Source organism: Anomaloglossus baeobatrachus, chromosome 2, assembly GCF_048569485.1.
Source record: "Anomaloglossus baeobatrachus isolate aAnoBae1 chromosome 2, aAnoBae1.hap1, whole genome shotgun sequence".
Taxonomy (NCBI): domain Eukaryota; kingdom Metazoa; phylum Chordata; class Amphibia; order Anura; family Aromobatidae; genus Anomaloglossus; species Anomaloglossus baeobatrachus.
In genome coordinates, this window is record NC_134354.1 from 720,513,126 (window position 1) to 720,534,194 (window position 21,069).

The 21,069-nt window shown below is 46.7% G+C and overlaps 1 protein-coding gene across 7 annotated transcripts in view; it reads right to left on the reverse strand.

The window, feature by feature from the left end:
- The window catches only part of FRY (FRY microtubule binding protein), a 645,836-nt gene that overhangs the window by 397,342 nt on the left and 227,425 nt on the right, over positions 1–21,069 (reverse strand). The window contains exon 1 of one of the 7 annotated variants that reach the window (XM_075337346.1): positions 1,156–1,866. The exons of 5 other annotated variants lie outside the window; for them this stretch is intronic. In XM_075337346.1, coding sequence (XP_075193461.1) covers positions 1,156–1,225 — 70 coding nt within the window. In that variant the 5' untranslated portion in view covers positions 1,226–1,866. Of the gene's footprint in view, positions 1–1,155; positions 1,867–21,069 lie in introns of those variants that run through there. One more of the 7 variants, XM_075337350.1, reaches the window with a different exon arrangement.

Genomic DNA, 21,069 nt, shown 5'->3' on the forward strand with positions numbered 1-21,069 from the left:
CATTATCCCTGATCGTGTGTCTACCCATGCCATCACTGTGATGGCTTCCATTTCCAAGTAATTGGACCGATTTGTTTTAGAAGTTCCCAGCAGGTGTTCTGCTACAATAATCTACAATCTGGATATATACTGCAGATCCTAAAACCACAATTGAAGGATTATACAAGCGAGAGGAATAGAGGGAAGCGTCCACCCCTGGCCCTGCATACTATAAAATATTACTGGGCATTATAAAAAAAAAAGTGCTCAGGAACTGCACCACACCCAAGCATTTTTAATAAGTTAACAGGATTCTAAAAATAAAACTTTGCATTAGTGATCACACCCCTCCCTTGCAGAAACAATGTATAGTATAAAACAAATACATTGTGGAAATTAGAGTAAGCAAACATAACCACACAGACCACACGGTACAGAATGTATCAGTCTGTTTACACACAGATCACACAGTATACAATGTATCAGCCTGTTTACACACAGATCACACAGTATAGAATGTATCAGCCTGTTTACACACAGATCACACAGTATACAATGTATCAGCCTGTTTACACACAGATCACACAGTATACAATGTATCAGCCTGTTTACACACAGATCACACAGTATAGAATGTATCAGTCTGTTTACACACAGATCACACAGTATACAATGTATCAGTCTGTTTACACACAAACCACACAGTATAGAATGTATCAGTCTGTTTACACACAGATCACACAGTATACAATGTATCAGCCTGTTTACACACAGATCACATAGTATAGAATGTATCAGCCTGTTTACACACAGATCACACAGTATAGAATGTATGAGTCTTTTTACACACAGATCACACAGTATACAATGTATCAGCCTGTTTACACACAGATCACACAGTATACAATGTATCAACCTGTTTACACACAGATCACACAGTATACAATGTATCAGCCTGTTTACACACAGATCACATAGTATAGAATGTATCAGCCTGTTTACACACAGATCACACAGTATACAATGTATCAGTCTGTTTACATAATATACCATGTTTATGTTTGTATCTTCCCAGCCTGACACAGCAGATGGAGTCAGTGCACACATTCATTCCACTGCCAGTGTATATACACACCTAGGAGGAATAAAGGGTTAATCAATCCACCCTGTACTCACTATTACTCCAGGATTTCAGCAAATACTTGATACTGATCTCAAAGAACCCAGAGTCCTGCTGGCTGGCCATGTCTTGCTTCTGCTGCACCTCCTCCTCCTCCTCCAGGCAGGTACAGATATATGAGGAGGTGACTGACACCAAACTGGAGGTCAGCAAAGGAAATGAAGTCTGCAGATGGGTTTCACCTCTTCCTGCTAGGTAGAGACCTTATTAAAAAGACATGAGATGCTTCTTCCAGTGTGCTCCTCCTTCACCCTGTGATGATGATGATGATGATGATGCTTCTCCTTCACTGCAGACTCACTGTGGCTGATGATGATGATGAGGCTGGCATTGCAGGTTGTTCAGGGGGTGAACACTTTTCAGACCCCTTTTGTTCCATGTCTGCAGCTGGGTCTATCTCCACATTGCTGAGAATGGCTCCTGCAGCTTCTTGGAGCTGTCTGCTAAATCCTATTGCAATGGGGGCTGGCAGGCAGATAGGCTGCATGTGTGTATGCACCTCCTCCAGAAGACCAGGAGCCTGATGGCAGGAGGATCACAGCTCCTCTGCTGCTCCAGGGAGTGTGAGTGCAAGCTCTGCAGCCCAGGGTGCCCCTGCTGCCCTCCTGCCTCCCCCAGACTGCATCATGCTGCGGTGGCTGCACCCATAGATCTGCTGCCAGTGACGTCCATGGACAGCCAGCAGCAGTCAGCACAGTCGCAGAAGGGAAGCACTGGGCTTTGTGCTCCCATTTGCCAGATACTGTAAACACATTACATGTTCAGGGACTGATGAGCTCCCCTCTGCCAGCCATGCCCCTGCTGCCCACCTAACACTCAGCAAACCCCTCATATCCTGGCACTGCTGTCTACACGTGTGATAGTGATGGATCAGAAGGAGCCCTGGATCCATCCCTCAGTGGATCCATCCCTCAGTGGATCCATCCCTCAGTGGAAGGTGCAGGATAGATTGCATGCCTGGAAATCATCTACAGATCATCTACCCCCATCAATCAGAAAATGAAGTGGTGATAATTGGGCAGAATAGAACCTCAGAGGTGAAGATTATTCATCCTGATAAATCCTCATTTCTTGGATTGTAATATATAATTGGATCTCCCGCCATATGTCCATTATCCATATGTGATGAGATTATTCCTAAGGATATCCGCACGCCGCGTTTCAGGCATATGTAGAATAGCTGTCTATGCATTACAGTGATATTCAGAAGAAAAAAAAAACTGCTATTTTTTTGTTTGTATATATGTATGTACAGTAATATATATACACACACACTTATATATATATATAATTTATTCATTTATATAGCGCTATTAATTCCACAGCGCTTTACATACCTTGGCAAGTCTGTCCCCATTGGGGCTCACAATCTAGAGTCCCTATCTCTATGTCTATGTATTGCGGGAGGAAACCGGGGTACCCGGAGGAAACACACGTAAACACGGGGAGAACATACAAACTCCTTGCAGATGGTGTCCTTGGTGGGATCTGAACCCAGGACCCCAGGGCTGCAAGACTGCAGTGCTAACCACTGAGCCACCGCATATATATATATATATATATATATATACGGTATATATATATATATTATATATATATATATTATATATATATATATATATATATATACGGTATATATATATATAATATATATATATATATATATATATATATATATACACACACACACACACACACACACACATATATTAATATATACAGTTAGGTCCAGAAATATTTGGACAGTGACACAATTTTCGCGAGTTGGGCTCTGCATGCCACCACATTGGATTTGAAATGAAATCTCTACAACAGAATTCAAGTGCAGATTGTAACGTTTAATTTGAAGTTTTGAACAAAAATATCTGATAGAAATTGTAGGAATTGTACACATTTCTTTACAAACACTCCACATTTTAGGAGGTCAAAAGTAATTGGACAAATAAACCAAACCCAAACAAAATATATTTATTTTCAATATTTTGTTGCGAATCCTTTGGAGGCAATCACTGCCTTAAGTCTGGAACCCATGGACATCACCAAACGCTGGGTTTCCTCCTTCTTAATGCTTTGCCAGGCCTTTACAGCCGCAGCCTTCAGGTCTTGCTTGTTTGTGGGTCTTTCCGTCTTAAGTCTGGATTTGAGCAAGTGAAATGCATGCTCAATTGGGTTAAGATCTGGTGATTGACTTGGCCATTGCAGAATGTTCCACTTTTTTGCACTCATGAACTCCTGGGTAGCTTTGGCTGTATGCTTGGGGTCATTGTCCATCTGTACTATGAAGCGCCGTCCGATCAACTTTGCGGCATTTGGCTGAATCTGGGCTGAAAGTATATCCCGGTACACTTCAGAATTCATCCGGCTACTCTTGTCTGCTGTTATGTCATCAATAAACACAAGTGACCCAGTGCCATTGAAAGCCATGCATGCCCATGCCATCACGTTGCCTCCACCATGTTTTACAGAGGATGTGGTGTGCCTTGGATCATGTGCCGTTCCCTTTCTTCTCCAAACTTTTTTCTTCCCATCATTCTGGTACAGGTTGATCTTTGTCTCATCTGTCCATAGAATACTTTTCCAGAACTGAGCTGGCTTCATGAGGTGTTTTTCAGCAAATTTAACTCTGGCCTGTCTATTTTTGGAATTGATGAATGGTTTGCATCTAGATTTGAACCCTTTGTATTTACTTTCATGGAGTCTTCTCTTTACTGTTGACTTAGAGACAGATACACCTACTTCACTGAGAGTGTTCTGGACTTCAGTTGATGTTGTGAACAGGTTCTTCTTCACCAAAGAAAGTATGCGGCGATCATCCACCACTGTTGTCATCCGTGGACGCCCAGGCCTTTTTGAGTTCCCAAGCTCACCAGTCAATTCTTTTTTTCTCAGAATGTACCCGACTGTTGATTTTGCTACTCCAAGCATGTCTGCTATCTCTCTGATGGATTTTTTCTTTTTTTTCAGCCTCAGGATGTTCTGCTTCACCTCAATTAAGAATTACTTAGACCGCATGTTGTCTGGTCACAGCAACAGCTTCCAAATGCAAAACCACACACCTGTAATCAACCCCAGACCTTTTAACTACTTCATTGATTACAGGTTAACGAGGGAGATGCCTTCAGAGTTAATTGCAGCCCTTAGAGTCCCTTGTCCAATTACTTTTGGTCCCTTTAAAAAGAGGAGGCTATGCATTACAGAGCTATGATTCCTAAACCCTTTCTCCGATTTGGATGTGAAAACTGTCATATTGCAGCTGGGAGTGTGCACTTTCAGCCCATATTATATATATAATTGTATTTCTGAACATGTTTTTGTAAACAGCTAAAATAACAAAAACTTGTGTCACTGTCCAAATATTTCTGGCCCTGACTGTATATATATATATATATATATATATATATATATATAAGGGAGAGAGAGAGAGAGAGAGAGAGAGAGAGAGAGAGAGAGAGAGAGAAAGAAAGAGATACATATACATACACACATACATATACACACACACGCAAATTATTATTTCATTGGGAATATCAGCTGCTGTGTTCCTCCACCTAAATTCCGTGTTTAAAGTGAACCTCTCAGGTGCAATATGCCCCCGGACCACGAACAGTTCTGGATGTATATTTCTAATCCCTGCCTAACTGTCCCTGTATCTAGTAGCATAAAGAGATCTGTAGAAAAAGTATTTCTAAAGATCTTATATGGTATGCTAATGAGCGTGGGGACTAGTTCCCTTGTACCCCATTAGCATGTTAGCACGCCCCTGTACTAACAGGCTAATGAATGCGCAGCATCAGAGGATGATCTCCCTCATCTCTCCACTGCCATCGTCACCCAACGCTGGATTTCGGTTCAGTACCCATGAGCCTGGAGTTTTGGTCATGCGCATTATGAAGCCGGGTGTACGAGTCCAAGCTATAAATTTAAGTAGTGCGCATGACAAAGTCTGGGGTCATGAGCACTGAGCCGAAATCCAGCCTCGGGCGGCGATGGCAGAGAGCGGAGAGGTGAGTGAGATCATCCTCTGACGCTGCTGCGTAATCATTAGCATGGTAATACGCTTACAGGGACATGCTAACATGCTAATGGGGCTGACTAGCAAGGGAAGCAACGCCCTTGGGACTAGTCCCCGCGCTCATTAGCATACGATAAAAGATCTTTAGAAATTCTTTAGAAATATTAACGATCTCTTTATCTATGCGAGTGTATACAGGGACGGTTAGGCAGGGATTAGTAATAAACACCCAGAACTGCCCGTGGTTCTGGGTGCATATTGCACCTGACAGGTTCCCTTTAAGAACTGCTTCAGCCAGTAATTTATGTGAAATACTATTGGATTCAGAATCGCTTTGCCTACATTATGTTGCTGTCAGATGGTGTAAGCAAAAACTGCTGACAGATTCCCTTTAACAGCCTTCAGCTCCATCTTGAGCCATGGTGACTTGATGGATGAACGCTCTGTAGGAAGATGGATCTTGTGCAGCCTATAAAAGGTCCACCAGGGCCTTCTCTGCCATCATCTTGACAGAATCAAGCCATCGGGTTGCTGGTCTTCCTCTTCGCCTTGTTCCTTCTATTCTTCCGACCATGATGTTCTTCTCCAGTGATGGCTCTCTTCATATGATGTGTCCACAGTAGGCAGTTATAGCTTGGTGATCCTTGCTTTGAGTGACATGTCTGGCTTCATTTGTCCAAACTTGATTTATTTGTTCTTCTTGCTATCCATGGTATTGGGTAAAATAGCAAACAACTATAAAAAGGGGCAAACGTATCTACCCAGACCCAACTCATTAATCATTAACTGAAAGGCAGAAAAGTGAGCTATAGAATAAAACTTAATCTTTAATGTTAATTCAACTCTTAAAATGTAAAACAACACAGATAAAATGGACCAAACATATATTCAATCCCTATCTAATCAATGAAAGGAGATACAAAAAGGATGGACAACGGTCCAATACCTTACTAAACGCAAATCACAATGGTGAAACTTGCCAAGAAGATCATTGATCTCAACATATATCAGTAATCCCCAGTCAATTTATATACTGCCCATAGTAAAAAAATAAAATGGAACAATCTAACCAATCACATAGGTACTGGAATGTTACTTCACTCCTCAAATTGAGATCCACCAGATAATATGGTCAGATGGTTTGCACCAAGGAGTCCACGATGCCCTGTATGGCACTGGGATCCCACTAAGAATTCCTGCCACAACAAGGGCAGTCCACAGCTAAACCCTAATTCATATCTAACCCTAGACTATCCAACATATGAGCTTCCCTTGGATAGTCTAGGGCTAAATATGGGAGAGGTGGATGGATGTGGAGGCAATATGGGGAACAAGGGGGATGAGAGTAGTGTGGACAGCATGGCCAGTGGGGAGGAATTTGAAGACACAGGATGGAGAGCGAGGGAGGGATGGGGGGGTGCAAACACTGTATAGGGAGCGAGGTATGCAGCATGGATTCAGACACAGTATGGAACGTGAGGGAGTAAATATATGAGGAGACAATATGGTTAGTGGTGGGATATGAATATAGACAGTATGTGAAAGGGCATCAGCCATTTGAGAGGAATAGTGTGTGGAGACAGTATGGGGGGGGGGGAGAAAAGTGTGAGGGGGTATAGAATAGAAACAGGATAGTGTGAGTGTGGGTGATATAGGGAGGGAATAGTATGGGGGAACAGTATAAGGGTAGAGCCAGGAGTGGACAGTATGCTGAGTAGGGGCGAGTGTGATGAGGAGGCATAGTATAAAGACTGTGCAGCATAGGGGACACAGTGTAATGGACAGTGTGAGAAGAAGTGTGGAGGGTATGTACCAGAAAGGGGAGTGTATGCATCATATTTTGTGCAGGGAACATGGTGAGGGGCAATTATTTATTCAGGGGCACATCGTAGGGGAGATATTTTTACACAAGAACATTATAATCACTGGCATTTGGAGGGGCACCATGTTGAAATGTGCTGCAGAAGACAGTAGAAAATGGAAGTCTGCAGACATGAGCTGTGGATGTAAAAAGTCATCATGGCATCTGGAGAAGATGAAGAGAAAGAATTAGAACAGCTCTGATCAAAGACGACATCATCTATAAGGTGCCTGGATGTAAATTATTATTTGACATACTGACTAATGCTCATCAGTAATGTGATTCTTGACTGGTCGGCTGAGGTTGCCCACTACTTTAACATTGATGGTCTTTCTAGACCATTAATGACTGATTGGCCAGGGTCTGATACCCTGTACCCTCGATGAACTGTTGTTGGTGCCGGCAGCAGTAGCTCAACTTTAGGCATGCCCCATCTTCTAATAGTGGCTGCAACCGAGTACTGCACATCTGCCTCCTATTGATCTAAATGGCAGGCTGATGTGCAATACCAGGCTGTGGCCTTATCAGAAGACCGGTCGGATCTGAAACTGAGCATTTCCGAACACCTGCGGCCGGCACCGGCTGATCGGCGGGAGTACTAGGTCCTGGACTATCATACATTGATGACCTATCCTAAGGATAGGCCATCAATGTTAAAGTAGTAGACAACCTCTTTATAGGGCATGCTGAAAGTTGCAAATATATATACGGGGCTGACCTGACATTACAATTGATGTACCATATACTGATGGTGTTTCTGGTGATATATTTCTATAGTACTGAGTAGTGATGAGCGAGCATGCTTGTTACTACTCGGTACTCGCACGAGTATCACTGTACTCGGTCTACTCGGCGGGGACCGAGTAATCTCGCGATACTCGTGCTGTACTCGTGGTCTTCATTTCTGCATGTTGGCGCTCTTTTGAGAGCCAGCCCTCATGCAGGGATTGGCTGGCAGACCACTGCAATGCCACAGCCCTGTTAGTTGTGGAATTGCAGTGATTGGCCGGCCTGCACAGCGTGACCGAGCCTTTATACCGGCCGGCGCGCTGTGCTCTGCTCACAGCTATCCAGACAGTGAGTGCAGGGAGAGTGTCGCTGATTCAGGGAAAGCTTTGCGGCCCTTTATAGCTTTTTCAGTTGCAGGGCTGCAAACAGTGTGACCAAAAGTCCTTCTCAGGACTATTCTAGTTGTATACAGGCAGGCAGGGTATAGCCAGGTCGGAGTACAGTAGCAGAGTCCTTCTCAGGACTATTGTTGCTATATACAGGCAGGGTATAGCCAGGTCTAAATACAGGGTAGTGACCAGAAGAGTCCTTGTCAGGACTATTGTACCAGTATACAGGCAGGCAGGCAGGCAGGCAGGCAGGGTATATATAGCCATTCCTAGTGGTGACCGTATACCAGCCTTCATCATATCTGGGGCTGGTGTATACAGTCTAAAACAGTCCAGATAGTGTCTGACTTGTCTGTAATTGTCGCTCCCCAAAAAAACCTGTTAGGTTCTTAGTGCGTCCGTGCTTGGTTTTTAAAACCGCACGTGTGTGCCTGTTGGTGGCAGCGTACAGGTGCACTTGTGTGCAATTTCCACAAACTTTGATATAACGCACAAGTAGTGAATACACGTCAGCACAGCATTGCAAAATGCGCAAGGGCATTGGCAAGGAACAAGGAAGTGGACGTGATGGTGGTGCAGGCAGAGGCCGAGGTCGTGGGCAAGCTCTAATTTCGCCACAACAAAGGGCCACATCTAGTCGCTCGCACGTCCTGTCCCAAATTCTTGGGGACCGCAGCAGTACACCGCTCTTGAACCAAGACCAGTGTCAACAGGTTGTTAGTTGGATAGCAGATAATGCTTCCAGTCAGATTGGCACCACCACAAACACTCTGTCTTCCACACGGTCAAGTGTCAGTAGCCGTGATACTGCACCGCACATTTCTGAACCTGATCCTCCTTCCTACCACCAGGCTGAGTACACGTCCTCCTCGGACATTAATGATCCCACACTTGGACACTCGGAAGAGCTGTTCACATTTCCATTCACACATTCTGGCCTCTCGCCAGCTCATATTGAAGTGGGTCATGAGGAGATCGTCTGTACAGATGGCCAAATATTTAAGCAGCCACGTTCTCACGTTGGCAACGTGTCTCAACAAGTGGTGGACGATGATGAGACACAATTGTCAGGAAGTCAGGAGGAGGAGCAGGGTGCGGAAGAGGAAGACGACGTGGTGGATGATCCAGTAACTGACCCAACCTGGCAGGAGGATATGCAGAGCGAGGACAGCAGTGCACAGGGGGAGGGAGGCGTAGCATCACAACAGGCAGTAAGAAGCAGGGTGGTGGCTCCAGGCAGAAGTCAGGCAACCGTTCCCCGGAACAACACGACGACACAAGGTGCCTGTACAAATGTTAGGTCTTCCAGAGTCTGGCAGTTTTTTAAGTTGGCTCCAGATGATTCTAAAAAGGCCATTTGCAACACCTGCCGTGCCAGCATCAGCAGGGGTACCAAAACTAGCAGCCTGACCACCACCAGCATGATCAGGCACATGTCAGCCAAGCACCCGACTTTGTGGGAAGTACAACAGAGTCGAGGAGCAGTGCTTGCTGATGTCACTGCTACGTCTTCGCTGGTTGTGCATGCGAGCCAATCCCCTGTCCATGCTGCCTGCGAACAAGCCTCCTCCACTCCTGCACCTGCAGTTGCCTACGCATAAAGAACACCATCATCAAGCACGTCCTTGTCCCAGCGCAGCGTTCAGTTATCCATTCAGCAAACCTTTGAACGCAGGCGCAAATACACTGCCAACACCCCACATGCCACAGTTCTAAATGCTAACATTTCGCGACTGCTTGCCCTGGAAATGTTGCCTTTTAGGCTGGTGGAGACAGAAGCATTCCGCGACCTGATGGCGGCAGCTGTCCCACGTTACTCGGTCCCCAGCCGCCACTATTTCTCCCGGTGTGCCGTCCCCGCGTTGCATAACCACGTGTCACAAAACATCACACGTGCCCTGAACAACGCTGTTTCACCCAAGGTCCACCTAACCACAGACACGTGGACAAGTGCTTGTGGGCAAGGCCGCTACATCTCGTTGACGGAACACTGGGTTAATATTGTGGAAGCTGGTACCCAGTCTGAGCGAGGGACGGAACACGTCCTTCCCACACCAAGGTTTGCAGGCCCTACCTCAGTCAGTGTTTCACCCACACTCTACAGCTCAGGAATGTCATGCTCTTCAGCCTCCTCCTCCTCCTGCGCATCCTCATCCACTGTACCCTCCACACCAGTCCCAAGCTGGAAGCACTGCAGCACTGCCTCGGCGAAGCGGCAACAGGCTGTGCTGAAGCTAATCTGCATCGGTGACAAACCCCACAATGCAGAAGAGGTGTGGACAGCTCTGAAACAGCAGGCAGATCACTGGCTCACACCTCTGAACCTAAAGCCAGGAAAGTTCGTGTGTGACAATGGCCGGAACCTGGTGGCGGCTTTGAGGCGAGGCCAGCTGTCATAGTCATAAAGTCATACCCAGAGCTGTCTGATCTGCTGGTAAAAGTTCGCCGCCTGTCTGCACATTTTCGAAACTCACCTACTGCTTCAGCCGGCCTTGCCGGCTTTCAGCGGCGTTTGCATCTTCCGGCTCACAGACTGGTGTGTGATGTCCCCACGCGTTGGAATTCAACTCTGCACATGTTGGTCAGGATATGTGAGCAGACGAGGGCAGTTGTTGAGTACCTGCATCACCTAAGCCATCGGGAAATGGGTCAAACTCCACACAACACCTGAGGAGTGGAGATGGATGTCAGACCTATGTACCATCCTCCAAAACTTTGAGGACTCCACCAAGATGGTGAGTGGTGATGACGCCATTATTAGCGTCACCATACCGCTACTCTGCCTTCTAAAACGGTCTCTGCTGAAAAACAAACATGATGCATTGCAGGGGGAGCGCGATGAGTTGCAGCAAGAAACAGTAGTGGGTGTGGGTGATAACACACAGCCCAGCCTCGTCTCATCACAACGTGCAGTGGAGGACTATGACGAGGAGGAGGATGAAGACATGGAGCAACTCTCCGGCCAAATTGAGGATATGACATGCACACCAGTCATATCCTCGGTTCAGCGTGGCTGGCCAGAGGACAGGGTAGATGATGAGGAGGAGGAGGAGGAGGAGGACAGCATGTTCAGTCATCTTGTTGGTCAGGCTACTGAAGTCCTGGCTGTTAAGAGTCTGGCGCACATGGCTGACTTTATGGTAAGCTGCCTGTCTCGTGACCCTCGCGTTAAGAACATCTTGGTTGACAATCATTACTGGTTGGTAACACTGTTAGACCCACGCTACAATGAGAACTTTTTGTCTCTTATTCCCGTGGAGGAGAGGTCAACCAAAATGCAGCAGTTCCGGAAGGCCATAGTCACGGAAGTAGGCAAAGCATTCCCCTCACAAAACGCTAGCGGCATAGGTCAGGAATCAGTGGACAACCGAGGCGTACAGCCGAGAGAGGCACAAGTCCAATCCGCCAGAGGTAGGGGAACAGTCTTTAAGATGTGGGAGTTTTCTCAGCCCCTCACGTACCACAGCCCCTGAGGTGCGGGGTAGTGCCACAAGAAATCCTAAGTTTGCCCAGATGCTGAAGGAGTACCTTGCAGATCGAACAACTGTACTCCGACATTCCTCTGTGCCTTACAATTATTGGGTATCCAAGCTGGACACGTGGCATGAATTGGCTCTCTACGGCTTGGAAGTCCTGGCCTGCCCTGCCGCTAGCGTTTTGTCAGAGCGTGTTTTTAGTGCCGCAGGTGGAATCATTACAGATAAACGCACCCGCCTGTCAACTGAAAATGCTGACAGGCTGACTCTGATCAAGATGAACAAGGGTTGGATTGGGCCAGACTTCACCACACCACCAGCAAATGAGAGCGGAATTTAAAGTTTGCCATGTACCTCCACTCACCCATGGGTACACACTTCTGGACTTTGGATAATCGCTGGACTGCTCCTCCTTCTCCTCATGCGCCACCATGATGACCGTTACAAATTGCAATACTTAGGCCTTTGTTTCAGGTATACCCCCAGTGGTAAATTTTTTCGCCCATTCTTTGCAGAATGGACATTACAACGACAGGAGACCCGCTCCTTTGCAATGGGAACAATGTTTTGAGGCCCTCATGCACGTCTCTACCCAGGGACAACGTGGAGCCTCCCAATTTTTGGCTGCCCTGCCTAAGGGCTATACTATAATACACCCACTTCCTGACAATGGACACTTAATGTTTTGAGGCCCTCATGCACGTCTCTATCCAGGGACAATGTGGAGCCTCCCAATTTTTGGCTGCCCTGCCTAAGGGCTATACTATAATACACCCACTTCCTTACAATGGGCACTTCAAGTTTACAGGCCCTCATGCACGTCTCTATCCAGGGACAATGTGGAGCCTCTCAATTTTTGGCTGCCCTGCCAAAGGGCTATACTACAATAGACCCACTTCCTTACAATGGGCACTTCAAGTTTACAGGCCCTCATGCACGTCTCTATCCAGGGACAACGTGGAGCCTCCCAATTTTTGGCTGCCCTGCCTAAGGGCTATACTATAATACACCCACTTCCTGACAATGGACACTTAATGTTTTGAGGCCCTCATGCACGTCTCTATCCAGGGACAACGTGGAGCCTCCCAATTTTTAGCTGCCCTGCCAAAGGGCTATACTATAATACACCCACTTCCTTACAATGGGCACTTCAGATTTACAGGCCATCATGCACGTCTCTATCCAGGGACAACGTGGAGCCTCCCAATTTTTGGCTGCCCTGCCTAAGGGCTATGCTATAATACACCCACTTCCTGACAATGGACACTTAATGTTTTGAGGCCCTCATGCACGTCTCTATCCAGGGACAACGTGGAGCCTCCCAATTTTTGGCTGCCCTGCCAAAGGGCTATACTACAATAGACCCACTTCCTTACAATGGGCACTTCAAGTTCACAGGCCCTCATGCACGTCTCTACCCAGGGACAACGTGGAGCCTCTCAATTTTTGGCTGCCCTGCCAAAGGGCTATACTACAATAGACCCACTTCCTTACAATGGGCACTTCAGGTTTACAGGCCATCATGCACGTCTCTATCCAGGGACAACGTGGAGCCTCCCAATTTTTGGCTGCCCTGCCTAAGGGCTATACTACAATAGACCCACTTCCTTACAATGGGCACTTCAAGTTCACAGGCCCTCATGCACGTCTCTACCCAGGGACAACGTGGAGCCTCTCAATTTTTGGCTGCCCTGCCAAAGGGCTATACTACAATAGACCCACTTCCTTACAATGGGCACTTCAAGTTCACAGGCCCTCATGCACGTCTCTACCCAGGGACAACGTGGAGCCTCTCAATTTTTGGCTGCCCTGCCAAAGGGCTATACTACAATAGACCCACTTCCTTACAATGGGCACTTCAGGTTTACAGGCCATCATGCACGTCTCTATCCAGGGACAACGTGGAGCCTCCCAATTTTTGGCTGCCCTGCCTAAGGGCTATACTACAATAGACCCACTTCCTTACAATGGGCACTTCAAGTTCACAGGCCCTCATGCACGTCTCTACCCAGGGACAACGTGGAGCCTCTCAATTTTTGGCTGCCCTGCCAAAGGGCTATACTACAATAGACCCACTTCCTTACAATGGGCACTTCAAGTTTACAGGCCCTCATGCACGTCTCTATGCAGGGGCATTGGTGAACCTCACAATTTTGGACTGCCCTGGCAAAGGAAAATACTACAAAGACTCACTTCCTCAAAATGGTCACATTAGACTCAAGAGGCCTTCATGTACGTCTCTTCTCAGGGACATCGGAGTGCCACACAATGTTTTCACGTAAAATCTTTCATGTATTAATCTCAAAAAGTAACATACACCAGCTCTATCTCACTATTGGGTATGTGCCCTTAACATTTCTGCCATGAAAAATCATTTTGGGGTCATTTTGGAAGATTTTCTGGTGAGTCCGTAAAAATGGCGTGAAACGCGGACAAAATTGTTCACAGCTGTGACTTTTGAGTGATAAATGCTTCAAGGGGTCTTCCCCATGCTGTTGCCATGTCATTTGAGCACTCTTCTGAGACTTTTGTGCCATTTTTAGGGTTTCTCCATGCTGCCGGGGGGTCATTTCATAAAAATACTCGGGTCTCCCATAGGATAACATTGGGCTCGTTGCTCGGCCCGAGTATCTTGGGAGGCTCGGCCCGAGCTTCGAGCACCCGAGCTTTTTAGCTTTTTAGTACTCGCTCATCACTAGTACTGAGGATTGCGATGCTGTGTTTCTGGTCAGATATTGCTGTACAGAGCAGTGGGAGGTCATGAAACTTCAAGTATACAACTTACATACATGCGCTTACGTGTCAACTAGACATGCCTAGTCTCGCGCAGTATAAGTGAATTGAGTGACACCAGACACGTCTAGTTGGAATGTGGTTGGAAATATGCAAATCACATTCTTGCACTCACATGACTGTCCACTCTTGCTGTCAGCATGGAAGAATCCAAAAAGTATGCAGTGTGTGCAGTGTGAGAATTCAAAAGTTTGCATTTGTGGTGCTCCTGAGGCTTCAGTCACCACAGGGTACTGCATCTCACCAGAGGTGCGGTACTCACCCCGGGTAAGGAGGAGGTAAATGCCGGTTCACATCCACAACCACACATAATTCAGTTGCCCTCTCACCAGGATGGGGTTAGGGTAGGGTCATGTAGGATGGTCACCATATCGTCTGGGGCCTCCCACCCACTAACTCTGGGGCTCAAGTGGGCGGGGCAACTGATCTGGGGAACAGGAGCCACACACACACACACTGAGAAAAGAGTAGAGTTACCACCAGGAACGAAGTGAGACACGGGAGAATACTGTCGCTGAAGGGAGATCTGATAGCTAACTCAGGACCAGGGCACATCTCAGGGTGCGGAGCCCTAGGCTGGTGGGTACTTCACGGCCTGCCAGCAGAATCTGCCGGGCAGAGGATTTCAAGTCTTCTGGCCCACAACAGTGCCCGGGGCCAAAGCAACATAAAAGGCCAGGAGCCGTGACTATAGGGTGGCCCATTAATTGACTTGCGCTGCCTGCTAAACGGGAAGGGGAACATTACCACCTCAAGGACAAAGGTCCCTGTGTAACTTCAAGTCGCAGGGACTCAAGCAACAGAGCGCAAGAAGGAAGGACTCACGTAGTATCCCTTTGGAACCGGCCCCCAAACAATCCGGGATTGTCTGAAGCCCATCACAGCAGAGACTGGCAGTCAAACGGCAGGAGCAGCTCAGTGAGTAAACACCTGAAACTGCAACCGCTGGGTCGTCTGATTCTTCCCGCGCTTCCCACACTGGGGTGGACTACGACTCCCAACATCCTCCCTGGGGCCTAGCTCTACCTGTGGAGAGCTGCAACATCCAAGCTGCGTTCCCATCTGCCCCAGCAGAGAGAGACTTTCCGCAGCTGTGGCTCCCACTATAGCCGCATATCACAGGTGGCGTCACGAAAGACAACTACTCCCATCATCAAAGGAAGAAAATAAAAAATAGTTTCAGCCTGCCATAATGCCTGTAATGTGAGTCCAGTACGATGCACGCATAACACCAGGAAAGGGATTAGGATCTTATCTATAGATCCGAAACGCGTCAGGTGTTATTTATGGACTTTTAATTGTGTCTGTTTTTAACATGAAGATCCAATAAAGATTTTTCTACTTTTACACAATTTCTGGATGGTATCCTATTTGGTGCTGGAATCTAGCTACAATTTTTTCTGTTACTCCCATCATCACCCTTATCCCCTCCATTTTTTTAGTTGACACCACGGGATTACGGAGCCGTGCCAGGCCACTGTGATAACCCAAACCCCCAACACCGGCCCGGTGATGCGTAATTCCCCCAAGACCCTGCGGGCGCGTCACAGTCCTCTTGGGTGACTGCAGACTTTTCATCACCAACTTTTACAACCCCAATATACTCACTGTAAGGATTCACCACTGGTTCCTCATGACCACTACTGAAACCGCATACGAAGGAAGGGAGCACCAAACTGAATTCTTACCCCACTTGCCATAAAACTAAAGGGGGCTTTACACGCAGCGACATCGCTAGCGATGTCGCTCGTGAAAGCACCCGCCCCCGTCGTTTCTGCGTCACATGCAAATTGCTGCCCGTGGTGCACAATATCGCTAGTACCCGTTACACATACTTACCTTCCCAGCGACGTCGCTGTGGGCGGCGAACAGCCTCCTTTCTAAGGGGGCGGTTCGTGCGGCGTCACAGCGACATCACACGGCAGGCGTCCAATAGAAGCGGAGGGGCGGAGAGCAGCCGAAGGAAAGTCACGCCCACCTCGTTGCTGGAGGACGCAGGTACGGTGTTGTTCGTCGTTCCCGGGGTGTCACACGTAGCGATGTGTGCTGCCTCAGGAACGACGAACAACCTGCGTCCAGCACCATCAACGATATTTGGGATTTGAACGACGCGTCAACGATCAACAATTAGTCGAGTATTTGTGATCGTTAGCGGTCATTCGTACGTGTCACACGCAACGATGTGCGTCATGAGTTCCGTGACCCCAACGACATCTCGTTAGCGATGTTGTTGCGTGTAACGGGGCCTTTAGATTCACCTCTGATTAAACGATCGCCAATCAAGAAACAAGTAGTTTAGTGCTGCCGGACGTCAGGTGTAAACATTTCGTTATAATAGTATAAGAATGTGCTAAACTTAACCAGCATAAGCCACTGAACTTGGCACATTTTATAGACTGTCTAGTCTACGTTTACACTGTCAACAGATTAGACAGTTTTAGTACATCTTCTCCATCGTGTTGCATAAGGGCCAAGAAAGCACCCGTACCTGCAATCCGATACGATACGATACGATAAGCACGGAAATACATTTTTTCGCATAGCAATAACAAAAACAAAATAACCAGCATATTTCCCTACTGCGCAACAATAACAGACAGGACATGACAGGAGTTGAAAAAGAACCAGAAGTCGACAATCTGAGTAACTCTTGCTGTCGGAATCTAGTCATATAGCATGTGTGTATTTAATATGGACAGTACAGGCTCCCTATATATGCATGAGCTCTTAAAAGAGGTATACTGGTCTAAGCTGGCTATTACCTATGCACCAGCAGGGGAGGTTTGTAAGTGTGGTGCCCCACGAGGCAGGTGTTTTTTAACCTAGTCATCACCAGGCCGGGGGTTCAGATCCTCTGCGTCGTCACGGGGTGGCTTGGCCCGGTTCCGTTGCCCCAAGGCGTACAGGAGGGGAGGAAAGGCGGTGGACGGGGCGGTGAGGCAGCAGGGATGATGAGGGTGGTAGTGACGGTTAGGAAAGTCTTTTTAGAATGATCATGATGCCACCTGTGGTACGCGGCCGGGTATGCAGCCGCCGCTGCAGGGTCTCTCGCCGGAGCAGATGTTGGGTGCAGCCAGGATGGTGTTGCTCCCCACAGGCGGAGCGGGATTACCCCGGGGAGGATGACGGAATACGGGGTGGTGGTAGTCCCCGTTGGCGTCTCAGCGCTAGGCGTCGGTGCCGGTTAAAGGAGAGGCAGAGACTGAGGCTGCGGTTCCAAGTCTTTTTAATCACAGGTTGTTCAAGCGCTGCCTTAGTGTACCGTTCTCTGCCATGATGTGCTCCAGCCGATCCCAGATCCGTCAGCGGTCACCGCCAGTGCACATGAAAGTCAGTTAGTGAAGTGTCCCTTGGTTGCTATCTGGAACCCGGGCCGAGCCTCCTGCTCCAAGCTGCAAGCGCACGAAGAGAGAGAAACACAAACTCCTGTCGTTCGTACTAGGTGTTATCCCAAACTGTGCCCAGGAAGGTTCTGTCTCAAGTGTGTTGGCTGCGCCTACTTCTACCCCATGTGGTGCCCGCCCCCAGTGGTTGTAATAGCGACTGGGTAAATCCCATGCTTTGTGATGGCTAACTCCCCTGTCTGCCCTAGTCCAACCCCCTGTGAATAAAGCACCTTACTGTTGTATATGTGTGTTTTGTGAAGGCACCGGCAGGTTAACCCCCTCCTGACCCAGGATAGATATTACCCCTGAAAAATGGTGTAATACCCTGTGGCACCTGAAGCCCAAGGGCGCCACATAAGCATCCTACTGACTTATGTACACCATGCTCCCTTGGCCTCTAGACTGCAGCATGGAGGGTTGATTGGAGTGGCTCTGGTATTGACGTAGGTAGAGTACACCGCTCGTATACCTTCAGGATAATAGATTTCAGTGCAGCAACTCCTCCCGGCCGCAATGTTGCAGCCAGGTGATAACCATTGTGGAGCAGTAGCACTCGGTTCACCACTCGGTTGGTCAAGTGTCTCTTTCGAGTGTCAAAAAATATGTAAAGTAAATCACAGAACTATATGTCACATGCCAGAGTGTATTGCAGTGTACAGAGACGTACAACATTTATATATTGAGATTTTAGTCCTGAAAGATATAGACATGCAACAATAGAAAAACTGAGCACCCCTTATATGCAACAAGTGATGCTTCCTTAATATACAATCCAGAAAGTGCACATTTCAGTCTATATATCTAGATCTTCAGCAGAGATACAGATTGTCAGGATAGGATAAAAAAATATAGCAGATAATAGGCAGCACGAATAGGAAAGGCCTATACATATATACACACACCATATTGACAGATTCAGGAAACGGTCCAGTGAAGGGCTAGGCAATTCATTTTCCCGAGGTGCCACATGGGACAGTGACAGGAGTGGAGGGCCGAACCAATAGGCTGCAATTAATTCTGCTCAATGTCAATGTTAACATAATTAATATTAATATAAAATAATAATTATATCACTTAATATTGAGCAGAATTAAGGATGCTGACATCTCTCTATATACCATACGAGAGCAAACACACACACACACACACACCCCAACCTACATATAGTATCAACCCCCACATAACCCTTCTATATACACACACAATGTGAGCCCCCACATAGCCCCTCTATATAGAGTATGAGCCCCCATACAGCTTTCTATATACAGTATGAGCACCCAGCGTCTCCTAAATACAGTAGGGGCCCGCACATAGCCTCCTATATAGATTATGAGCCCCACATAGCCTCCTTAATAGATTATAAGCCCTACATAGCCTCCTATATAACTTATGAGCCACCACATAGCCTCCTATATACACTATGAGCCCCACATAGCCTCCTATATACTATACATTGTGGTCTCATATAGCATCTTATATACATTATGAGCCCTACATAGCTTCCCATTTACAGAATGAGCCCCAATAGAACCTCCGATTTATATCATGCACCCCACATGGATTCCTAAATACAGCACAAGTCCCCACATAGCCTCCTATACACAGTATGAGCTTCCACAGTCTCCTAAATACAGTGGACACGGGGAAGAGCACGGCGAGTCCCGCAAGACAGATTTCAGCACTTCAGCTATCTTGGTCCACAAGCCAGACTGGAACAGCCAGATGTCCGAATGTGGCCCGCGGGCAGCACTTTGTCCTACCCTGATCTACCATGATGCCACCATGGTGGAACCGGCCAACTAATGGTTGGTAGAGAAGAGGTTTGCACACGTCTAATTTTGGACTGTCAATCGTATTGTTCTCTCAGAGATAATACTGTAAGCTGCCAGCTGACATCTCAGAGAACACACGAGCACTTGTCTGAGCAAGCACTCCTGTGTATGGGAACATCGGCTGAGATGGTTGTCGGCCAACCGATCGACCAAAGTATCGTACAATCAACAGTGATCTAATGCATATGCCATATTCACTCTTGTATTTGTTTATCAAAACCCTCCCATGCTCAAATAAAATACAGGACTATTTTTTTGGAATTACAATATAACTAACGCTCTCATACATATACGGTCTTCTCTGTACGCTATATAAATGTCACATAATGCAGCAGAAACTGAACACGACGTCGTCCACTGAAAATTAGGAGAAAAAAAAAAATCTTTCTAAATAGAATCTGTAGGATATCAAACAAAAAAAAAGTCAAAACATCAGATAAGAGACGCGTAACAAAATAAAGGACAACTCTTGATTTAAGAATTTCTGAAAATTACATGATGGTTGAACAAGTTCTGAGAATGCCGAGCGGCTTTAAAAGCTTCAAACTGGGATTATTGAAGGTTAGTCAGGCAGTATATTTCAGTACAAGCGCCTCCCTCTATACAACAGATCACATAGGTCTAGTCCTGACCGGTGATTGACCAGGAGCCCACGTCCACCACGTTGAGAAGCAGTTACTGATGTCTCGGGTAACATTTAGAAGTGCAGTCGAGCATTTCATGTGGTTCTTGAGAAAGCAGCAAAATTTCATAGATGCCTTGCCGGCACACTAACGAATTCATGACTGACTGGTGATGTGATCTCCTTAATGATCACTCGGCCATGGGTTAGCAAGTGGGGGCCAAAGGTTGAACTCAACTGTAGGAGGCGTTGAACACTAGTCATGGATTGTATGGGGTCAGCAAATCCATTGCCAGCTTCAGTTGCAATATGATGACTATGAAAGGACAAGAAAATTTGTAATTGGTTGATACAATTTGAGCCATAAAAAAAAAAAAAAAAAAAGTGTCCCCGACACAAAGGAAATCAAGGAAATTATTATGCAGTGGTCTTAAATGGGTATTTCCCTTTCACATGTCAAAGGAATATCCACAGGATACCCATTTTGCCAGGCCAGATAGGTTTAGATTGAATGGCTTCCTCTTCAATCAAACCTCTGTCTGGATTGTCTACTGCAGACCGCATCGGTGGGCACAATCAGAATTGGGCACAGCAAAAAATTCTTCAATCATAGTTAACTATTAAAAGGGGAGCAAAAACTCCATATTTTATTAGCAAGTAAAAACGATCCTCTTCTATCAAGTCATTAAGAAAATCTTCTCAACCATGTACGTTTCTTTAAAAGTTGATGCCAACCAACAAGGATGCCATTAAAATATCCATTTTGCCACTTTCACACTGTATTGTGACCTCCGTTCAGTGGTCCCATTG